Here is a 19,105-nt window from a genome sequence, read left to right on the forward strand (position 1 = left end):
GAGTTTTACAAATCACACAGGCAGTTCTAAAAGTGCACAATTTAATGCACTTAAACTGAATACGGTAGCTTGACACTGCCATATCATATTTTTTTGCTCAACATTATTTGTGAATTCCATCCATATTTCTGCTCATAGCTTATTTAGTCTATTCTCTTTGTTGTATGTACAGCTTTCCACACAATAAATGTGCCACAATTTATTTCTACATTTATCTGTTGATGGGTTTTTGACTTGTTTACATTCACTATATACTCACAGTGCTCCCAATTTTCAAAAGCAGTTGCACCAGTCCACATTTCAATGACCAATGAATTAGGGTCTCTGGTGCAGTACAGCTCTTGATATTTTTAGAGTTCTTACTTTCCACCAATTTCTAAAGTATTTTTTTTCAAATTTCAGAACTAAAGAGATTAAACAGTTATTTCCATGTTTACAGAGTATTTGGATTTTCCCCTTTTGGGACAATTCTGATTAAACTTTTTGTCCATTTCTTTAAGGACTACTCACTGCTTTATAGAGATTGGCAGAAGTTCTCTATTTACTCTGGATACTGGTCATATTTTGTATTTATGCATTGTAAACAGATTCTGCTATTCTGTGGCTTAAATTACCACATTTTTCATGTAGTTTAACATCCAGAAGAAATCCCAAAAGCAAAACTTGAAAGGATCAAACTACTTCCAATTATTATTAATTATTATAATAATAATCAATATAATAATAATAATTATTAATCTTAAGCAAATGTCCCCAAATTTAAAATAATGCAACATAATCTAGCAACCAAAATGCATGAAGCAAATAATGAAAAGAACAGAAAAAGCCCAATTATATTTGGACTATAAGTCTTTTTTTAAAGATTTATTTTTGTTTATATGAAAGATAGAGCTACATAGACAAAGACAGACAGAGAGGTTTTCCATTTGCTGGTTCACTCCTCAGACAGCTACAATGGCCAGAGCTGAGCCAATCTGGAGCCAAGAGCCAGGAGCCTCCTCTGGGTCTGCCACATGGGCACAGGGTTCCAAGGACTTGTGCCATCCTCTGCTGCTGTCTCATGTGAATCAACAGGGAGCTGGATCAGAAGTGGAGCAACCGGTACCTAAACTGATGCCATATGGGATGCAAGCACTGCAGGTCGGGACTTTAACCGGTTGTGCAACAGCACTGGCCCCTGGACTGTAAGTCTTGTCTCAATAATTAATAGTATAAATAGAGAAGAACATAATAATGATACATAAGATATAAGAAATAACACCCCATACTTGAATTTAATTTTTATTTATAGAATACTAGATCCCAAACAAAAGAAACTCCATCTTTTCATGCACAAATGGAACAGTCACAGATTATATAATGTGCCCTAACAAAGTCTCTATAAGTTAACAAGTTAAAGTTACAGGGTATCTTGTTTGAATAAGAATAATTAGGTTAAATGTCTATAACCAAAAAATTGGGAAATATGCAAGTATTTGGAAATTAAACTTCTGAGAATCAAAAGGTCAAAAACAAATCACAAAAAAATTATCACAAACTATGTGAAAATAAAAGCACAACGTATGAAAATCTGCAGAACGCATCAGAAGTAGAGATTGCAGTTAAATATATAGCCTTATAGCTTCAAATGAATAAATGAAGAAAACACTCAAATAGTCTAAGCTTCCATTATACTGAGAAAAAGAGATAAGAAAAGGGCAAATTAAACCAATTTAAATACAAGAACAACAAGAAAATAAAAAAAGTCTGAAGGAAGTGTTAAGAGTTGGAATGGTTGCTATTCCTAATTTCAAAGGTTACCACACACATTTACAGCAGTGGACTTCACAGAGATCATGGAAAAATGGAATTAAATGTTTACTTTGGGGTGGGATTGTGTTACGCAGGTTAAGTTGCTGCTTGTGAGGCTGACATCCTCTATTGGAGTGCCAGGTTTGAGTTCTGGCTGCTCCACTTCCAATCCAGCTTTCTGCTACTGTGCCTGGGAAAGCAGCTGATGGTGGCCCATTTGGGGAGGGAAGCAACAGATGGAAGATCTCACTCTCTCTCTCTCTCTTCCTCTTTCCCTCTCTCTTAGTCACTCTTCTTCTTAAATAAATTTGTGAATGCTTTAAAATTCTTGATTCCAGAAGATGGTGGAATAGGAAGGGAGCTTACTGTTCTAGTCTAGGGAAGACAGTTAAAAAAAAAGTGGAGAGAATGCAATCTCAGGGACCAGGTAGGGAGAAAACTGTAGTGGAAACTCCAAGCAAGTTAGAGGGATACTGTGGATTTATGTGTAGAGTGTGGATGCATACCATGAACATCGATAAAACACAGGACTCCAGCAGCCAACTCAGCACCAGCTTTGGAGAATGAGGTGAGACCAGACGGCAGCAGCCCAAGCCATTGGTGATAAAGCTGCGGGGAGATCATGGAGTGAGTCTGGCTTAGAGCTCTGTTGGGTAAAATGTACCTGCCAACCAGGAGGAAGAAAAAGAGGCATGTTTCTCACTCCCCAGCCACCTGACAATGATGACTTGTAACTAGTTGAGATAGGGCAGGCGCCATTTTGGACATATGTGACAGCTACACCAGCTTGTGTTCATGAGCCCAGCAACCAGCCTACAGGAGACACCTGAGTCTAACTGGGGCACTGACAGGGGTCTTGGTGCTTGTGACTATAGGAGCCTTGTATGCTGGGACTTTTAAAACACTGGCTTCGTGGGAGGGCACAGGGTGTGGCTGGGTCACTGGGCAGTTGCTGTGGGAGGTTCCATATGCTCCGGGCTCATTGATGGCTTGGAGAGGGTCATAGCTGTGGGATCTGTGTAACATCAAGGACTGCAAGGATCTTTTGTGTGGCTCCAGATGCCTACTGCACCCACTGGGGATAGCAACCAGGCACTGGTCTCCTCGGAGGAGAGGAGGTGAGTGTGAGATCATGCCAACAGAGCTGATCAAACCCTCCCCTCTGATAAAGAAGAGGAGATTTACCTTGCCCAATGTGGATGTCACCTTGGACACTCCCCTCACCCTGGAGCACTGAACAGAGCTCCCTGGCTACACCCAGCACACACCTCTGGGTATTCACTGAAACAGTAGACACTTCACTAAGTCACAGAGGCATAGTCCAAAGATAAAAGCCATCCGACGGGAAGAAACCAAAAAACCAATGAGTATTTCCAGAAATGCCTAAAAATAAATTCAGAAATTCAAAAATCAAGAATAAAAAAGACAACATTATGCACCCCCCAAAAATACAACACTTCAATACTAGCATGTGAAAATGAAGAGACTGAGGGAATGCCAGAAATAAAATTCAAACAAGTTGACCACAGGATTACTTAGATGTGATCAGATTCAAATCCACAAACTAATAAATCCACATATGTTCCTGATGAAGAGCAGAGCAGGTTAAGACATGCTTAAGAACAGCAACACAGAACAGATCCATTTGAAAGCAGCTCACCAGTATTAAGGCAAAGGAAAAGAGGAAGAAGCACAGGAAAAGAAGGAAATGCTAGTTTCTTAGCAGCTACGCTACCCAGGAGGTTGCAATGAGCAGTTTCTGGAGACTGGTGCCATCTACTGAGACTGGAAAAACAGAGGCAAAGGATTGGGCAGAGGCTCACAGTGAGATACATCTGGTCCATGTTGTACTCAGAGTATCTGTGAATTACAGATGCAGTAATCCACTGCACAGCTGGTTTTGTGACTTTATAGAAGAGGTCTAAAATGAAGATCAAGATTTGGGAGACATTAGACGTTAAGGGTAGTCACCATAGAGAATCAGCTGACTCACAAAGGCCCAATAATGTAAACTGAGAAAAGGACAAAGTGCAGAATTTTAGAGAACATCAAAATTTTGTAGAAACATAAGCCAGGAAAGCTTAGAATAAGTGCATGCATGGTGGGAAGAGAAATTGGACAAAGTAGAGTGCTAGAAATCAGGAGAATATTTCATGCATAATACTGGCAGGGATTTAAAAATCTTGGAAACCTCACATATTGTTGGCAAAATATAGATATAGACCACTTGGGAAAACAGAATGCTAGAATGTTAGTATCTTATGAAATCAGCCATGGAGGCTCATTAATCATACTCACTCTTAGGTAATCCCAAAAGAAAATGGAAGATATCTGTCAATGCAAAATGCCTGAAAAATGAATCCTTATTTTCTCAAAAGCCAAAACCTGGATAATACTCAAGTGTCCACTAATGGCTTAAAGAATAGTGCCACATCCATCCACCTAACACAGACATCACAACACTACATTTAAAGTTGGTAAGCATGACTTGCAGGTCCTATGGTTTTCATTTTAAAAATGTTAAGGTTCTAAATGTAGATAGAGTGTCAGTTAATCTTCACCAAAGGTGCCTGCCCTTCTCCCCTGCTGAGAGTCAGTGGGAGACTCCTGCGGGTGCTGAGTAACTCCGTGGGCAGCAGGGGGGTCCAAGTGTGGGATGGGAGGATTATTTTGGGTATTGAACTCTACTTCCTTGAGGACTGGGACACAAGTAGTTACCTGTCATTTTAATTTACAGTTCCAGAAGAGTACTACAACCATGCCCATGCTCAGATTCAAGTAGTTTCTCATGTCACTTTTGGGTGGAAAAATAATTTTTTTAATTGGCAGCATCAATTACCATTCTATATATTCTTTTTTTTAAGTGAGCTTTTGCATGAATTATCTTGTGTTACTATCTTGAATAAACATTTTATTAAACAGAAAAAAAAAGCAGGCAGCGACAGGTGAATCTCAAATGCATTATGCTGAACAAGTGTGAAATGCAGTGGTGTGCAGTACCTCTCACGATGTGTCCTCCTCTGCCTCCTCAGTTCTTCTCCAGCCGTGCTGGCCTGTTCTCTGTTCTTGCTGTAGGATCTGCTGTCATTGCTGTGGGATCTGTGTAACATCGAGGACTGCATGGATCCTTTGTGTGGCTCCAAATGCCTACTGCAGCCACTCGGGATAGCCTCTGCCACCACCCTGCCGTATGACAGCTTTCTCAGGTTGAAGCATTTTCTAGATACCTGAAAAGTTTGTACCAATATATTCTTCAATAGTTCTTCAAAGTCTTCTCAGGGATGCTTGTCTCATCATTTTATTTAGATTTCGATTTACTTATTTGGAAATTAGTAGTGCTATACACTAATAACAAAATATTTTTAAAAAACTAAGAATATGATCCCACATACAATATCTACCAAAAATACTTAAAAATAAATTAACCAAGGAGGTGAAATGTCACTACACTGAGAATTATAAGACACTGATAAAGAATATTAGAAAAGATACAAATAAATATAAAGATATTACATGCTTATGAATAGTTGGATTTAATATTGTTAAATGTCCTTATTACCCAAAGTGATTTACAGAATCATTGAAAACCCTATCAAAATATCATTGCATTCTTCACAAAGATAGAAAAAAAATTCTAAAATTCCTATGCAATGGGGAAAAAAAAAAAACTCCCAACAACTAAAACAATCTTGACCAAAAAGAAAAAAAGCTGGAAGCATCATACTGCCTGGCTTCAAAATGTTCTATAAAACAATAATACTAAAAATATTACTAGCATAAAATGTATACCTTGTTCAATGGAACAGAATAGCCAGCACAGAAATAAACCCGTGAAGCAGGTGTGTAACCTAATAGTCAAGAGTGCCTTGGTTCAACTCCCAGTGCCTGACTCAGCATCCAGCCAACACAGACCCTGGCAGGCGGCAGTGGTGGCTCACATAACTGGGTTTCTGCCAACTGTGTGGGAGACCTGGATTGGATTCCTGGTTCTCAGCTTCAACCCAGCCACGTCAGTCTATCTAATGCATGGTTCTTAAAATTAAAACATAAAAAAGTAGTACAAAAATATGGTTTTGGTAAAACTTGATATCCACAGGCAGAAAAATAAAGCTGAATCAAATCTCTCTTCATGTACAGCAATTAACTGAAAATGGATTAAAGACTTAAATGAAAAGCGCCTAAATGAGAAGACTACCAGAAGATAAAAAATAGTGGACCTACTTCATGATGCTGTTCTGGGCAGGGTTTTCTGGGTAAGAGCCCGAAAGCACAGGCAGAGATATTCAAAGCTTTACATTTGGGTTAACTGGATCATATTTTTGCATGTTCATGGCTGAAACAAGGTCTTAACAAAACTCAAAATTGACACATGAAATCATGTCACATTAAAATGCTTCTGTACAAAAGACAAGGTTTTATTTGTTTGTATGTTTTTATATACCTGACTCTGAAAACCTTATGCTAGGGCTGGTGCTGTGGTGTAGCAGGTAAAGCTGCTGCCTGCAGTGCCGGCATCCCATATGGGGGCCGATTTGAATCCTGGCTGCTTCACTTCAGATCCAGCTCTCTGCTGTGGCCTGGGAAAGCAGTAGAAGATGGCCCAAGCCCTTGGGTCCCTGCATCCACTTGCAAGACCTGGAAGAAGCTCCTGGCTCCTGCCTTTGGACAGGCATAGCTCCGGCTAATGCGGCCAACTAGGGAGTGAACCAGCAGATGGAAGACCTCTCTCTCTCTCTACCTCTCCTCTCTCTATGTAACTCTGACTTTCAAGTAAAATAAATAAATCTTTTAAAAAAGCTTACGCTAAAGTTCATTTCTTGAATAGTATGTGGATAGGTAGGAAAATTATGAAAACTAAGTGTTACAAAAGTGAGTTAGCCTTACTATAATATTAAAACTCATAATAAAAATAAAGTAACCAAGAGCATGCTACATGATTCAATGATAGATCAAGATCACATAATATACAAATATCTTGGTACACAGTGAGGCTTTAAATGTAATACAGATAGATTTTCAAGCTAATAAAAATTAGGTTGGAGCCAGTGCTGTGGCGCAGTGGGTTAAAGCTCTGGTCTGAGTGCTGGCATCCCATATGGGCACTGCTTCTAGTCCTGGCTGCTCCTCTTCCAATCCAGCTCTCTGCTATGGCTTAGAACAGCAGTAGAAGATGGCCCAAGTCCTTGGGCCCCTGCACAAACATGGGAGACCTGGAAGACGCTCTTGGCTCCTGGCTTTGGATCGACTCAGCTCCAGCCGTTGTGGCCATCTGAGGAGTGGACCAGCAGATGGAAGACCTCTTTCTCTCTGCTTTTCCTTCTCTCTCTGTGTAACTCTGATGTTCAAATAAACAAAAAAAAAACTTTAAAAAATTAGGTTATTAAATTATGGTTCATATTAATTTTGATGAAAAATATGCATCTCTGTTTCAAACCTTATTCCTTATAAAAGATATTTAGGTTGAAAAAAATGAATTCCTTTAAAAAATGAAGATGTGACAGCCTTCCAGTGCATAATTCCCAAAAGCCAGGAAGTGATACTGGTAAGTCTGACTGTGCAACATCTTAACCTTGTTTCATGATCAGAAACAACGAGTTGGCAGGTCTTCTGGCTGAGGACTGGGGTCTGTGTTCACCAGGCATGGGAGATGTTTCCTGGGAATGAAGCTGCAGGGTTTTGTATTTATGTACTTATTAAATGTACATTTTCTAGAATGATTCAGAAATTTTGTTTCAAAACATATCTTAACTCCTGTAAAGGTTATTAGTTCTGAAATTAACTTTAATTTTACACATGTAGTCTTTGGTTCTAAACACTGAACGGCAAGTCCTCAGGGGGCTCATGCGATGTCCCACACTTCCACATTGTTGTCAGCACCACTTCTCCCATGCTGAGATTCTCAAGTCGGATTCTACACCAGCGTGTACAGTCTAGTGGTGCCAAACTGTTCATCTGATGTTATTTTTCAGCACATTCTAATCAGTATTGTGAAATTTATGTCATTTTAACAGCTCTTTTTGCCTATCAAAGAAAATATAAAAATGATACAAATATGCTTTGCATTTTTTAAAGATTTATTTATTTATTTATTTATTTGAAAGTCAGAGTTACACACTGAGAAGGAGAGACAGAGAGAGAGAGAGGTCGTCCATCCACTGGTTCACTTCTCAACTGGCTGCAACAGCTGGAGCTGTGCCGATACGAAGCCAGGAGCTAGGAGCTTCCTCTGGGTTTCCCATGTGGGTGCAGGAACCCAAGCACTTGGGCCATATTCCACTGCTTTCCCAGGTGGTAGTAGAGAGCTGGATCAGAAGAGGAGCAGCTGGGACTCAAACTGGCATCCACATGGGATGCTGGCACTGCAGGCGGTGGCTTTACCCTCTACATCACAATGCCAGCCCCACTTTGTATTTTTAAATTCTTGTTGGGATTTTGCCAAGGGATGCTTAGTCTTATGTAGGGATTTATTATTTAATCAGATGTTCTTCAGTTTTGTGTTTTAAACATGATTTGTACCCAATACACGATTTGCACCTTCAGAATGATCTGTACGATCACCTTTGGGGCTGGTGCCATGGCATGCTAGGTTAATCCTCTGCCTGCGGTGCCAGCATCCCATATGGACACCTGTTATGGTCCAGGTTGCTCCTCTTTCAGTCCAGCTCTCAGCTATGGCCTGGGAAAGCAATGGAAGTGGTCCAAGTGCTTGGGCCCCTGCACCCACATGGGGGCCAGGAGGAGGCTCCTGGCTCCTGGCTTCAGATTGGCGCAGCTCCAGCCATTGTGGCCATTTGGGGAGTGAATCATTGGATGGAAGACCTCTCTCTCTCTCTCTCTCTCTCTCTCTCTCTCACACACTGTCTGTAACTCTACCTGTCAAATAAGTAAATAAAATCTTAGAAAGAAATTTGTTCACCTTAAAAAATAAACAAAATAATGCAAAAAGAAACCAAAAAATAATTTTATTATTTTGATTTTATTTCAAAGGGATGGAGGAGAGAATTGAGAATGGAAGAGAGGGAGGGAAAGAGAGAGAGAGATAGAGAGCTTCGATCCAGTGATCCTCTTCCAAAATGCCTGAAAATACTAAGATTGAGACAGGCTGAAGCCAGGAGCCTGGAAGCCCACCCAGATCTTCAAAATGCCTGGTACAGGCACAAATATTCGTGCCATCAACTGCTGACTCCTAAGCTACGTGCAGTAGCAGGAAGCTGTGACTGGAAGTAGAGCAAGGACTCAAACCCAGGCTATCCAATATGGGATGTAGGTATCTCAAACTGCACCTTTACTTGCTGTGCCACATACCCATCACTCTTTAAGACCTCTTGATCCATGGATTATTTGGATTGTTGCTTAACTTCCTGAGTGTTTGGAGTTTTACCTGTCTTTCTGATATTGATATCTGGTTTATTCATGGTTCTGTTTCCCTATTTCCTATTTACAGTTAGAGGAGCTGGTGGCTGCTCCCCACTTGGTTACTGCCCTGGAGGTCACAGCTGTGGCCACATGGGGACGATTTGGGAGCCCTGAGTGAGCAGATATCTCCTGAAGGTATGTGGTGCCCAGGGGAACCAGAAGCAGCGCAGGTGGTAAGAAGGCATCAGGTATGTTCTTTTATGGGAAAACACACATTATTTTAAATCTATTAAAATACCAAGTCAGAAAGAGAAACACAATCTGCTAACTTACTTTGAAAACATTTTCCAAGACATGGTAAGATGTCAACCATCCTTTAGGGTGCATTGCACAATTCCTAGTGAAAGGCAGGGGGAATGGGTAAAGATTTATTTATCTAATTTGAAAGGCAGACTTACAAAGAGGCTGAGGTGGGTGGGGTGGGGAGGAGAAAGAGGTCTTCCATCTGCTGGTTCACTCCCCAGATGGCTGCAATGTCCATAGCTGAGCTGATCTGAAGCCAGGAGCCAGGAGTTTCTTCTGGGTTTTCCACGCAGCTGCAGGGCCCAAGGACTTGGGCCATCTTCCACTGCTTTCTCAGGCCATAGCAGGGAGGTGGATCAGAAGTGGAGCAGCTGGGATTAGAACCAGTGCCCATATGGGATGCCAGCACTGCAGGCGGTAGCTTCACCCGCTGTCACAGTGCCGGTCCCTCTAAGAGCATTTTTTACATAGTCAGTTGGCAGATTGAACTTGAGAATTCAACCTTGGTTTGAACTATGTTTGCCACAGGTGTAAGCAAGGGTGTAGGATTTGGGCAGGAGGGGGCCACAGGAACAGACACTGAATCTGGAAAGTTCACTCACCTCAGCTTGTTCCTCAGAGAATGTTCTCGAAGTCCTCTCTTGCTACACTGGACTTAGAGGGTGGCCCACCACTCGTCCACCTCGTCTGAGTCAGAGTCTCATATGTACAGGGTATGAAGATGGATGTGGCTTGAGCAGGAAGGGCCCTCCTGCCACCCAGCCTTTCTCCATCCTGGACATTCCCCCAACTCTGGCTAAAGGATCCGTGGCAGACTGCTTCTCAGAAAGGCAATTTCTTTAGGGAACTCAGCCTTCCCAATCTCCCTTCCTTGCCACCATCCACAAACCGTTCCTTTGAACAACTCCTGCTTGAGAATTGTTATTTGGTGACACCACAGAGAATGGGCCCTTGTGTCTGCTAACAGTGGGCTCCTCCCATTTATCGTCAGGTTCTCACCAGTGGCACTTTAATTTTACAGAAGTAATTGTGTCTGTTGGACAACTGCTGATGTTATGACCACCATTTCTTTTTTTTTAAGATTTATTTATTTATTTGAAAGTCAGAGTTACACAGAGAAAGAAGGAGAGAGAGAGAGAGAGAGGTCTTCCATTTGCTGGTTCACTCCCCAATTGGCCGCAATGGATGGAGCTGTGCCTATCCGAAGCTAGGAGCCAGGAACTTCCTCCAGGTCTTCTCATGTGGGTGCAGAGGCCCAAGGACTTGGGCCATCCTCCACTGCTTTCCCAGGCCATAGCAGAGAGCTGGATCAGAAGTGGAGTAGCTGGGACTCAAACCAGTGCCCATATGGGATGCTGGCACTGCAGGTGGCAGCTTTACCCGCTACACCACAGCGTTGGCCCCAGCCCACCATTTCTGAAACAGGATCTGCTGATGTCACTGGCCCCTTGCCCTGCCATACAAACTTGACAGAATAAATGATTCATATTCTTTGATCTTCTACCATCTTTTTCTGTTGCAGTAGTGTTAGATAAAGTTAACCTAAATTAATAGTTTGTTTTTAAAATGTTAGTCCTCTTGATTAGTGAAAATAATGGATCTCTATAAACTTTATCATCATATCTAATTTTTTCTATGGCTGTGTAAGAGTTACTGCAAACATGGATGGCTTGAAGCAACAGAAACTTCTTATTTTCTCACTGCTGTGGAGGCTGCAAGCTCAAAATCAAGGTGTTGTGGGAACCATGCTCTCTCTGAAGGTTTTAGGGGAAAATCCTTCCTCGCCTATTGCTGCTGTTCACTGATTTCCCCAAATCCTTGGAGTTCCTCTGCTTGTAGATGCTCTCCCTGCCCCAAGCCTCTGGATAAATATTTGCATGACCTTCTCTTATCTTCTCTTTTTCTCACCAAGACAGCAGTCATCTTGGGTTTCTAAGAGCCCATTCTTCTCTATAGGAATTCATCTCATCTAATCACATCAGCAGAGGCCCTATTTCTAAGTAAGGTCACAATCTGAGTTCCCTGAGCACTTCAACTCATATTTTGAGGAGACACAATTTTTAAAACGATTATTTATTTATTTATTCAAGTGTCAGAGACAGAGATAGAGATGATAGAGATAGAGACAGAGATAGAAAAATCTTTCATCTATTCTTTTACTCCTCAAGTGGCTGCAACTGCCAGACCTAAGCTGATCCGAAGTTAGAAGCCAGGAGCTTCTCCCGGGTCTCCGACACAGATGCAAGGGCCCAAGAATTTGGTCCGTCTTCCACTGCTTTCCCAGGTCTCAAGCGGAGAGCTGGATCAGAAGAGGAGTAGCCAGGACACAAACTTTGGAACTAGCATCACACCATGTATCTGCTCTGCTGCAGGGCCTAGCAACTGCCAGGCACAGGATGACAGAAAGCCTCAGCTTTCAGTCGGTACAGAGGTCTAGAACAGGCAGGGGCAGTGTTTGGAAATGGCCACTCCAGGCCCCACATGCTCCACATCCCCTCCATCTGCCCTGTGGAGCTACTACTCATTTCCTCAGGGTCCTGAGAAGCCATCCTGGTGCTTACTGCGGTTACCGTGCACATACTCTGAATTGCTCTCCTCTTCCTCCCCAGAATCAGAGGGCTGATATTGAAATCTGTAGGGAGGCCATGGTCAGTGGTGTCCACTGCACAGCATCTCCCTCAGCAAAGCTTCATCTGTCCCAGGGACCCTTCAGTCCATTCTACATCATAAGGATTTTTCTGTAAAATACCTGGTTATTTTGTTTCTCCTTGTTTTACATTCACCGTTTTCTGTTTTCAAATTTGTTTACATTCTTTTTTATTTATTCAGAAGGCTGAGAGCAAGCAATGTCTTCCATCAGCTGTTTCAGTCCCCAAGTACCTGTTTTAGCAAAGGCTGACATGTGCTGAAACCAGGAGCATAGACCTCAATTTGGATCTCTCATGTGGGTGGTAGGGATTCAAGCAATTGGGCCCTGACCCGATGCCTTCCTGGGTGCACATTAACAGCTAGAATTGGAATTGGAGCTGGGACTCAAACCATGGGACTATGATATGGGATGTTGGTGTCCCTAGAGGTGTCTTTTTTTTTTTTATCTTTTTTTTTTTTTTTTTTTGACAGGCAGAGTGGACAGTGAGAGAGAGAGACAGAGAGAAAGGTCTTCCTTTTTTTGCCGTTGGTTCACCCTCCAATGGCCGCCGCGGTAGCGCACTGCGGCCGGCGCACCGCGCTGATCCGATGGCAGGAGCCAGGTGCTTCTCCTGGTCTCCCATGGGGTGCAGGGCCCAAGCACTTGGGCCATCCTCCACTGCACTCCCTGGCCACAGCAGAGAGCTGGCCTGGAAGAGGGGCAACCGGGACAGGATCGGTGCCCCGACCGGGACTAGAACCCGGTGTGCCGGCGCCGCAAGGCCCTAGAGGTGTCTTAATCAGAGCCAAATGACCACCTGCACTGCCTTAGTTAACATTTCTCTTGTTTCTCTTTCTTACATGGTGTGTTAGATATGTAATGCTGCAAAACAATATCACTACAGTCTTAGAAGCCCAATAAACACCAAGTATCATCTCACTGTCCTGTGGTTGGGAGCAGACAGTGTCTAGCTGAGTTCTGTGAAAGGCTGCAATCAAGGTGCTGGGCAGGGCTGGGTTCACTCCCTGACTGATTTTGTTGGCAGAATTCAGTACCTTGCAGCTAAGAACTGAGGAGCTTGGTTTACACTGTTGTCACCAGAGACTGACTGTAACTGACCTTCCCTACATAGTGTTGGTAAAAATCTCAGGAAATGTTGGTTTGGAGCAAGCTTCTGATTAGGCTCAAGTACCCAAGACTGGACATCAACATGGAGTCACTCATGCTAAAGTTCCACCAGAATCAACTGTAACTAAGTTGTCATCCAACCCTCCTATAAATCAAGAGAAGCAGACAACAACCATATTTACCAAACAGGGTACTTCTAACCTACATGATGAAGTTCCCCTGACAAGTGTTAGGGGGCTGTGACAAGGAGTGTGGAGTCTCTTTCACAGGCAGGGAGAAAGAAGGGGAGGGTAGAGAGGCTCTGTTGTCTCCCCCAGGGCCCAGTCCATGCCCCTGAGGCCTTGTTGTTACTTGGACAATCAGTCCCACTCTCCCTCAATAGCAACGCAACTCACCTGGGTCTCAGAGGAGGAACAGAGGTGTCTGCATGGGCAGGATCCCGAGCAAGTGAAGCCCTCTAGGCCCAGGGGCTGAACTCCAGGGATATGTGCAGCGTGGTTCCAAGGTGGGCCTTTGGCATTTTTTCCCCACCAATATTGGGTGGGCTGCTTTACATGGGCCCGAAGAGCTGGGTGGCTGCTCTTCCCTTGGCCCCTCTGGGGTTTTTGACTCCTGGGCAGGTGGGGAGCATACTCAGACAGGCTCAGGAGCACTGTCTCCTGAGGACAGGGCTCTCCCATAGGCAGGGCCCCTGCTGCTGGACTCTCTGGGTCCTGGAAAGCACCAGCACACCCTTCAGGGATGGGATTCCTGGACCTTTTCCCAGTCCTGGGACCTAGAGTGGAGTCCTGAGGCCCCAGGAGCCTGTTGGGGGCTTGGTCTGTGGCAGGAGGCAGATCCCCTTTCTCTTCTTCTTCCACATTTGCCTTCCCTTCCTCAACGGGTGGCTCATGTGCCCTCTCTTGGGTGTCCAAGGGGCTGAGAAGGGCGCCAGGGCCTGATCCAGGATCGACAGCTGGGGCTGGGAGGAACACAGCCTTGTGCACGGCTATCACTCGGGCTAGCCTCTGCAATCTGTCCAAGGCTAGTTTCTGGCTGCCAGTTGCAGGGCCTTTCTTCCTGCAAGGACTGCGGTCTCCCATGGAGGACAGCAGAGCCACAGCCTGGATGCCCGGGGTCCCTTCTGCTGGGCCTGTTCTCATGGCATGGGGTGCAGGCAAGGGAAAGAGGTGTGGGATCAGTGCTGTCAGGGGGAGCAATACTGAGCTATAAGGGTGCAATGTAGTGAGAGCACCCCAGATTCCTGAAACAGTTCCCCACTGGGGTGGGGCTCTCCTCATTCCCTCACAGAGCGCTCACCTTGATCACACTGCTCAGTGTAGTGCTTGTCAGGTAGCATCAATCAGAACAGCTGAGAATGTGAGGGCAGGGCTGAGGGAGGGAGTCTGTGAGCTCTCTGAAGTGGAGGAGGGTAGGGGACAGGCTGTCAACAGTGGCACCAAAGGGCACAGGCCCAGTCCTAGCCCCTGGCCCCTGAATGGCTCTCCACGTGGTCAAACATTTAAGCTACTGGTTTTCTCTCAGGTCATGCAAGCCTTTGACTGCATGCTTTGTGATTCCAGAATGTGCTCTGAAATGTGGCACTCCCTTACCATCTATGCACCAGCCATCTTTGTGTTTTTATACTCTTTAGGATACTCAGCACCAAAGCATACCTATAATGAGCATGTATGTCCTCCTAGGCACGTCATAAAGACAGGGTCCTAAGTGGCTATGGCCCACAGTAGTCTCCTCCGAATATGTAGGGCAGGGGATCACCTGTTGTCATTGTAGCATCATGCCCATTTCCTGTCTAACTGAGCCTTGGGCTCTGTTTTTCTTTTTGCTTAGTTTAAAGGCTTGCAAACGTAAAGAGTAACATTACCAATCAATGTTGATCTCTTCTGAAAGAATTATGCCAATGGCTTAATTCTGTGTAGATAAGAAGCAAGTTTCTCTGACCTGCATGGGATAAGTCTAGAAATTAAATGCATCCTTTCCTTGCAATTCATAGTGGAGCACTGTACTGGATCACAGTAAGATGAACACACTTTGCAAGTGGCACAGCTGGGTTCTCTCTCTTCACTATGCACTGCTGTCACCAAAATGTCACTCTGGATAGTCTATGTCCTAGAAGGGTCACTTAATACTGGGTGTAGGACAAGGGAAGCATGAGTCACCATCCTGAGAGCTAGACACTTCATCATGATTTAGGTGTGAAAAGCCAGACAAATGGCTTTTTTAAAACTATACATTTCCCTTCTTTTGCTGGCTCCATCAGAGCCTTTTTCTCTCATGTGGCTGATAAGGATCAGACATATGCCGTGTAGAAATTTCAGAACAAATAATCATAGGTGTCAGTAAACATATTTCATGTATTTTTATTAGAATCTAACTACAATAACATTAAGTATAATTCATACACTTCAAAATTAGTTTTCGCCTCTGTTCACAAGATTCATGTTACAGTATCATCAGAGAAGATTGAGTCTTCCACCTCCAGACACTGAGGTTGATAGGACACAAAGGGTTTTCTACCCCAAATTCTGTTTGAACAGAGGAGTATTCCAAGCACTTTCTGACTCTTACAGGGGTACAAATCAGGTTCAACTGTGGCATTTGAGTATAAATCCTTGATATTATTTGAGGAGAGTTCAATAAGCAATGTGATTTTATTTGGACAAAAATAACAGGCAAATACATACTTTGAACAATGGTTACATACAGCAATGCTGAAAATGGTGACCTCATATCACATATATTTGAAAGCAGTGCATTTTAGTCATACTATATTTACAATATATTCTTATCAAAGAGTAAATTGTCATTTAACATAGGGTGGATGTTGGGACTTCATACAATGAGAGGGAATTTGGACAAGTAGATCCAAAAAATGTTTAAAGAAATTTGTTAGAAACAGAGGTATATGCAGGTACTGTTCTTGTTCTCCATATTAAAATGCTTCTTCAGGGTTGTACAATCCCTTAGAAAAGATTGTGCTCCCAGCAGCCAAATCTAGGGAAGACCACACAGAACTCTTGGGAGACCTAGAACTGAGTGTAATGGCAATTCTTGTGATTTGGTACTTTGTGGCTTAGACTAAAGTCAAGCCATTTATTAAAAGGAATCTTTCTGACACTTTAAAGCAATATGATGAATTTGCAAATTTAAAATTGGAAGTGGAGGACATCATGTTGAGTGAAATGAGCCAGACACGTCATAATCTCCCTTATATGTGGGAAGTAAAATTAAAAAGAAATGCCATGTCTATCAGTTCTGTTGTATATGGAGTGTTTTGTCAAACTTTGGTTTAAATATTTGTCCAATGAACTTATGGGAATGATATATCACTATAGTATTCATGATTCTGTGACTTTTAAAACCTACATGAATGAAGTTGAACACCTTCCCATTTGATCATTCTTTATAACCTTTGTATATTTTCCTGCTGGACTATGGTCATTTTATTTTTTATCTGTTTAACTTGTTATTTAGCAGAGGCTTTATGTCATTGACAATAATGTAATTAAAATATGTTATCAAAATAAAACCTTTTTTTTTTTTTAGACAGGCAGAGTTAGACAGAGAAAGAGAGAGACAGAGAGAAAGGTCTTCCTTCCTTTGGTTCACTCCCCAAATGGCCGCCACGGCTGGTGCACTGCGCCGATCCAAAGCCAGAAGCCAGGCGCCTCCTCCTGGACTCCCATGCGGGTGCAGGGGCCTAAGCACTTGAACCATCCTCCACTGCCTTCCCGGGCCACAGCAGAGAGCTGGACTGGAAGAGGAGCAACCAGGACAGAACCAGTGCCCCAACCGGGACTAGAACCTGGGGTGTCAGCACCGCAGGTGGAGGATTAGCCAAGTGAGCTGTGGCACCGGCCAATAAACTATGTTTTAAAAAGGAAGATGAGGGGGCGGAGCCAAGATGACGGAAGAGTGAGGGCATGCACCAACAGTCCGGGAAAAGATAGTTTATCAAAAGTGGAGTTACTGTACCCTCAGGAAGAGACTCAGAAAAAAACTGCAGAGGAAACTCTTCCGGATCTAGTGGATGTGACACAGAAGACCTACGGGGAGAGCAAGGTGGCCCACTGCCGCGCTGCCCCGAGCCGAGCCAAGCCGCACCAAGAAAGCTGCACCACGCCGCGCCGTGCCGCGGAAGCCGCTGGAGCTGTGAGAGCGGGGGACCCAGCGAGCACCAGGCTGACTGGAGGAGAGAAAAAAAATGAATAAATAAGGGGAACCCACAGGGTCACTAGCCTCTCTCTTCACTCACCTTACAAAGCTGAGCAAGACAAAGAGCAGGCACCATTTTACATATGTAAAACAAACTCTGTAACCTAGGCAACCTGGTGAGCTGTGTGGAATTTCTTCCCAACTGAGTCTTAAAAAAAAAAAAAAAAAAAAAACAAAAAAAACAAGAGAGCAAGCCAGAGAACAACCCTGAAGAACCAAACAGAGCTCTTTGGCCACACCTCCAAGATGCCAAACAAACGTAGAAACCAAGGTAACAAGAGTAAGGAAGACACTATGATGTCCCCAAATGAAAAAGACACCCCAATTCAAGATTATGAAGATGATGAGATAGAAGAAATGCAAGAAGCTGATCTCAAAAAATTGATAAGAACATTAAGAAGTTCTCAACAACAAATTCTTGAACTACAGAAATCCTTAATGGACAAGATAGAAAATCTCTCTCGTGAAAATGAAATATTAAGGAGGAATCAAAATGAAATGAAACAACTAGTAGAACAAGAAACTGTGATAGTGACGAGAAACCATAATGAAATGAAGAATTCAATAGATCAAATGAGAAACACATTAGAGAGCCTTAAAAACAGAATGGGCGAAGCAGAAGAGAGAATATTGGACTTAGAAGACAGAGAACAGGAAAGGAAACAGGCAAACCAAAGAAAAGAAGAGGAAATTAGAAATCTAAAAAATATTGTCAGGAATCTACAGGATACTATTAAAAAACCTAACATTCAGGTCCTAGGAGTTCCTGAAGGCATGGAGAGGGAGAAAGAAATAGAAGGCCTTTTAGTGAGATACTAGCAGAAAATTTCCCAGGTTTGGAGAAGGACAGAGACATCTTAGTACAGGAAGCTCATAGAACCCCTAATAAACATGACCAAAAGAGATGCTCACCATGACACATTGTAATTAAACTCACCACAGTGAATCATAAAGAAAAGATCCTAAAATGTGCTAGACAGAAACGTCAGACCACCCTCAGAGGATCTCCAATTAGACTCACAGCAGACTTCTCATCAGAAACCCTACAAGCGAGGAGGGAATGGCGAGATATAGCCCAGGTACTAAGAGAGAAAGAGAGAAAAACTGCCAGCCCAGAATATTATATCCTGCAAAGCTCTCATTTGTGAATGAAGGTGAAAGAAAGACCTTTCACAGCAAACAGAACTGTCCCTTTGTGTCTGTGAACAAAATAAAACACACATATACAGGCATGTACATGCATATACACACACATACACACAGTTATGAAGTGATGTAGTGGTGTAGTGGAGCACTTTAAATGCTTAATAAGATTCCCTCCATGGGTATGGAAGAGGCTTTGTATTTTCACGTTTATCTGGTGTAAATATCCCACTATGACTAATTTCAAGCTACCAACCTGATGTCAATGAACACAGAACTGGACAGAGATATGCGCCATGCTTCTATGAGCCACATGAAGCTCACCTGTATTCCATCATATTAATCTGTGCACACATTCCAATTGCTCTGCAAGTAGGACCCTATACTCCTACCTCAATAAAACCACACTACATTGCTGCAGAATGTACACCCCAGGAAAATTCTGCATACTCATATACACTGAAACAGAGTGACCATTCCTACCTCAATTTTTACAGAAAAAAACCTTACTTTCCCTGATTCTCACATGCCATTCCTACA

The 19,105-nt window shown here is 43.1% G+C and overlaps 1 protein-coding gene across 1 annotated transcript in view; it reads right to left on the reverse strand.

The window, feature by feature from the left end:
• The window catches only part of LOC133771090 (spermatogenesis-associated protein 31D1-like), a 32,766-nt gene extending 18,417 nt beyond the window's left edge, over positions 1–14,349 (reverse strand). The window contains exons 1-2 of the mRNA XM_062206810.1: positions 13,603–14,349; positions 4,792–5,018 (exon numbers count right to left, since the gene is read on the reverse strand). Coding sequence (XP_062062794.1) covers positions 4,792–5,018; positions 13,603–14,349 — 974 coding nt within the window. The remainder of the gene's footprint in view (positions 1–4,791; positions 5,019–13,602) is intronic.
• Positions 14,350–19,105: the final 4,756 nt, after the last annotated feature.

This window comes from Lepus europaeus, chromosome 12, assembly GCF_033115175.1.
Source record: "Lepus europaeus isolate LE1 chromosome 12, mLepTim1.pri, whole genome shotgun sequence".
Lineage (NCBI taxonomy): Eukaryota > Metazoa > Chordata > Mammalia > Lagomorpha > Leporidae > Lepus > Lepus europaeus.